The 2,500-nt window shown below is 45.8% G+C and overlaps 1 protein-coding gene across 1 annotated transcript; it reads right to left on the bottom strand.

Moving 5' to 3' along the window:
* Nucleotides 1-1,538: 1,538 nt before the first annotated feature.
* Nucleotides 1,539-2,049, bottom strand: LOC139996506 (uncharacterized). The gene is made up of 2 exons (XM_074112156.1): nucleotides 1,909-2,049; nucleotides 1,539-1,834 (listed from the first exon to the last, which is right to left on the bottom strand). Exons 1-2 carry the CDS (start codon nucleotides 2,011-2,013, stop codon nucleotides 1,613-1,615), a joined length of 327 nt encoding a protein of 108 aa, XP_073968257.1. The 5' UTR covers nucleotides 2,014-2,049; the 3' UTR covers nucleotides 1,539-1,612.
* Between the last annotated feature and the right edge of the window lie 451 nt (nucleotides 2,050-2,500).

Below are 2,500 nucleotides of genomic sequence, written 5' to 3'. Positions count from 1 at the left end.
ACTGGTCCCGACCCTGATCTCTGCCCCCACCAACTTCAGGCGATAGTCCGCCGGAGGCGTCCCGTAATCGGCCTTCCGGCAAAACCACATCGCCTCGGACTTCTCGGGGGATACTTCCAGCCCCAACCCTTTGTTCGCGGCAACCGCGTAGGCCACCGCCAGTTCCGCCAGACGGACGGTCCTGCTCCATGTTGATCCCCATACCAGCACCAACGTGTAGTCGGCGTATCTCGTCAGCGCCGCACGGCCCCCTCGACGAGGGTGCGGACACGGCCGATGCCATCGGCCGTAGATCGTCCCTTCCGGAAGCCAAAGTGGCTGTCGTGTAGCCCGGGTGGCTGCCAGCCTGGTCCAACAGACGCACAGGCCGGAAGGCGGAAGGCGGAAGGCGGAAGGCGAGTCCGGGGAACGTCCATAAAAAGGGGAATTCACCCCGTGACAGACATCTGTCAGAGTTCTCAGCCTTGGGGCCAAGACTAAACATTCTAAGGGCACATACGGATGGTTGCCATAGGTTGATGCATCATTCACAGTATGTTGAGGTAGTCTGAGGAGCCGCTGTAAATCTTGGGGTTTAGTTAACTAACGTCCTTCAGATTGGCAAGCGGCCTTTGTTTTATCAGCCCGCATACCTGTCGCCTGTTATGGGAGGATTTCCTCGACGAATCCGAGGACCTCGTGCCCGTAGGCACACCCCATCATACTTTTGCTCGGCAGCGTCGTCGTGACGGAAAGGCATTCTCTTGCTTGCAGTCTCATTAGCCAGAGACCTGGTGTGTCTGTACGATCGGTGAAGAGTGAATCGAGCGATCAGTGTATCACGAGGAGTGAGTCGAGTCCGACTTTGACTTTAAAGCAAAATATATCTGTTATCCCGTGAACCGTGAATTCGTTATATCGAATTTACGTCGTTACTGTGGTATCCTCGGGCATAAAATAGCGGAGTGCCGTACGAGAATGAAAATCGAGAGTCAATGTTTGTAATAAAACCGCCGAAAATAAAATCGATATTAACGAAGTCGACACCGAGGTGCTCGGTGATGATAAAGACCGATTGATTTCCATTCTCGAAGAATTTAACAGTTCGTTTATTACGGGGTTCCCGCGTACACGCGTAAATACGGGACAGTTAGAAATACGTTTGATCGATCCTAACATCACCGTACAAAGAAGCCCCTATAGACTTAGCGAGGCAGAGCAAAGAATAGTACGTGAGCGAATAAGCGAATTAATTAGGGCAAAAATCGTAAGGTCTAGTAACTCACCGTTCGCGAGCCCTATGTTACTCGTAAAGAAGAAGGACGGCTCGGATAGGTTGTGCGTAGATTTCCGAGAGCTAAATAAAAATACGGTCGCGGACCGGTATCCCCTACCACCTCTTATTGGGGACCAAATCGCGAGATTGCAAAAGGCGAGATACTTCGTTAGCCTGGACATGGCCAGCGGGTTCCATCAAATCCCCATTCATCCCAATTCGACAGAATATACAGCGTTTGTCAAAGGTAGGAAATATAGTTACATCAATTACAAAGCTGATCTTCCTGTAGTTGTTTCCCATATTTTATTCGATGCAAATGAAGTTCATGGATGAACAACAAACGTTGATAAAAATTTATAACGTTTTAAAAAGTGTATCTTTTTGTTCGGGGTCAGTTTTTGCAATGGCTCTTTGAATTCGTCTTGAAATTATCCTAGCTGTCGGCTTCATAATAGGACGTCCTTTAAAACCCACGGGTCTCTGATTTTTCTCTTCCTTCAATTTCAAAAGTTGCTTCGCGCGTCTTGCTCGGAGTAATTTACTCTTTACGGCAGGTGTAGTCTTTGGGAGCTTGATCTGTAAATGTGAAATATTTTCGTTAGAATCTGTATGCATTAAACGAATATTATTCAATTTAACGTTAAACTTACTCCACGCTTCTCTGCTAGAGCAAGATCTTTCTGTTCCTGACGTTTCTTTGCTGTCAAAATTGCTGCACGTTTCAGAACAGCTGCATATGGATTGAGACGTAACATAGCACGCGTGTTGGTCAATGGGTTCAAGAATTTGAATGATCAAGAATTTGCAATAACCCAGCGTAAGAAAAGTTATCACTACGTTTTCGAGCGGAAAATGAACGAGTGAGATTTTTCCGAAGAAAGTAGCTCCAAACGCGATGATACGAAACGGACGAGCAATAGTAACACGGCGACGAAATATCGTACATACTCTCTCAGCATATTTTTTTTTCGACCTCTACGAATTAAAAACAGTTCTAACATCTTTTCTGGGCGGTTCTTTCTCCAGAAATGTCTATAGAATTGCATACAGTATAACAAATAGTCTTAGATAAAGAACTTTTCAGAAAAATAATACATAGAAATTGCGCACATGGACTCCTTTTATGCTTCGTGTTACGTATTTATTTGTTCTAAGTCAAGTTGAGATCGAAATTGGTAGTTGCTGCCACCAGAAATAGTCCAAGGACTATTTCAAATTTTTATTTATTTCAAACGTTACGGG

Source organism: Bombus fervidus, chromosome 18 (genome assembly GCF_041682495.2).
Source record: "Bombus fervidus isolate BK054 chromosome 18, iyBomFerv1, whole genome shotgun sequence".
Lineage (NCBI taxonomy): Eukaryota > Metazoa > Arthropoda > Insecta > Hymenoptera > Apidae > Bombus > Bombus fervidus.
The sequence above is the reverse complement of the archived record's forward strand: the minus strand, read 5'-3'. Positions and strand labels throughout refer to the sequence as shown.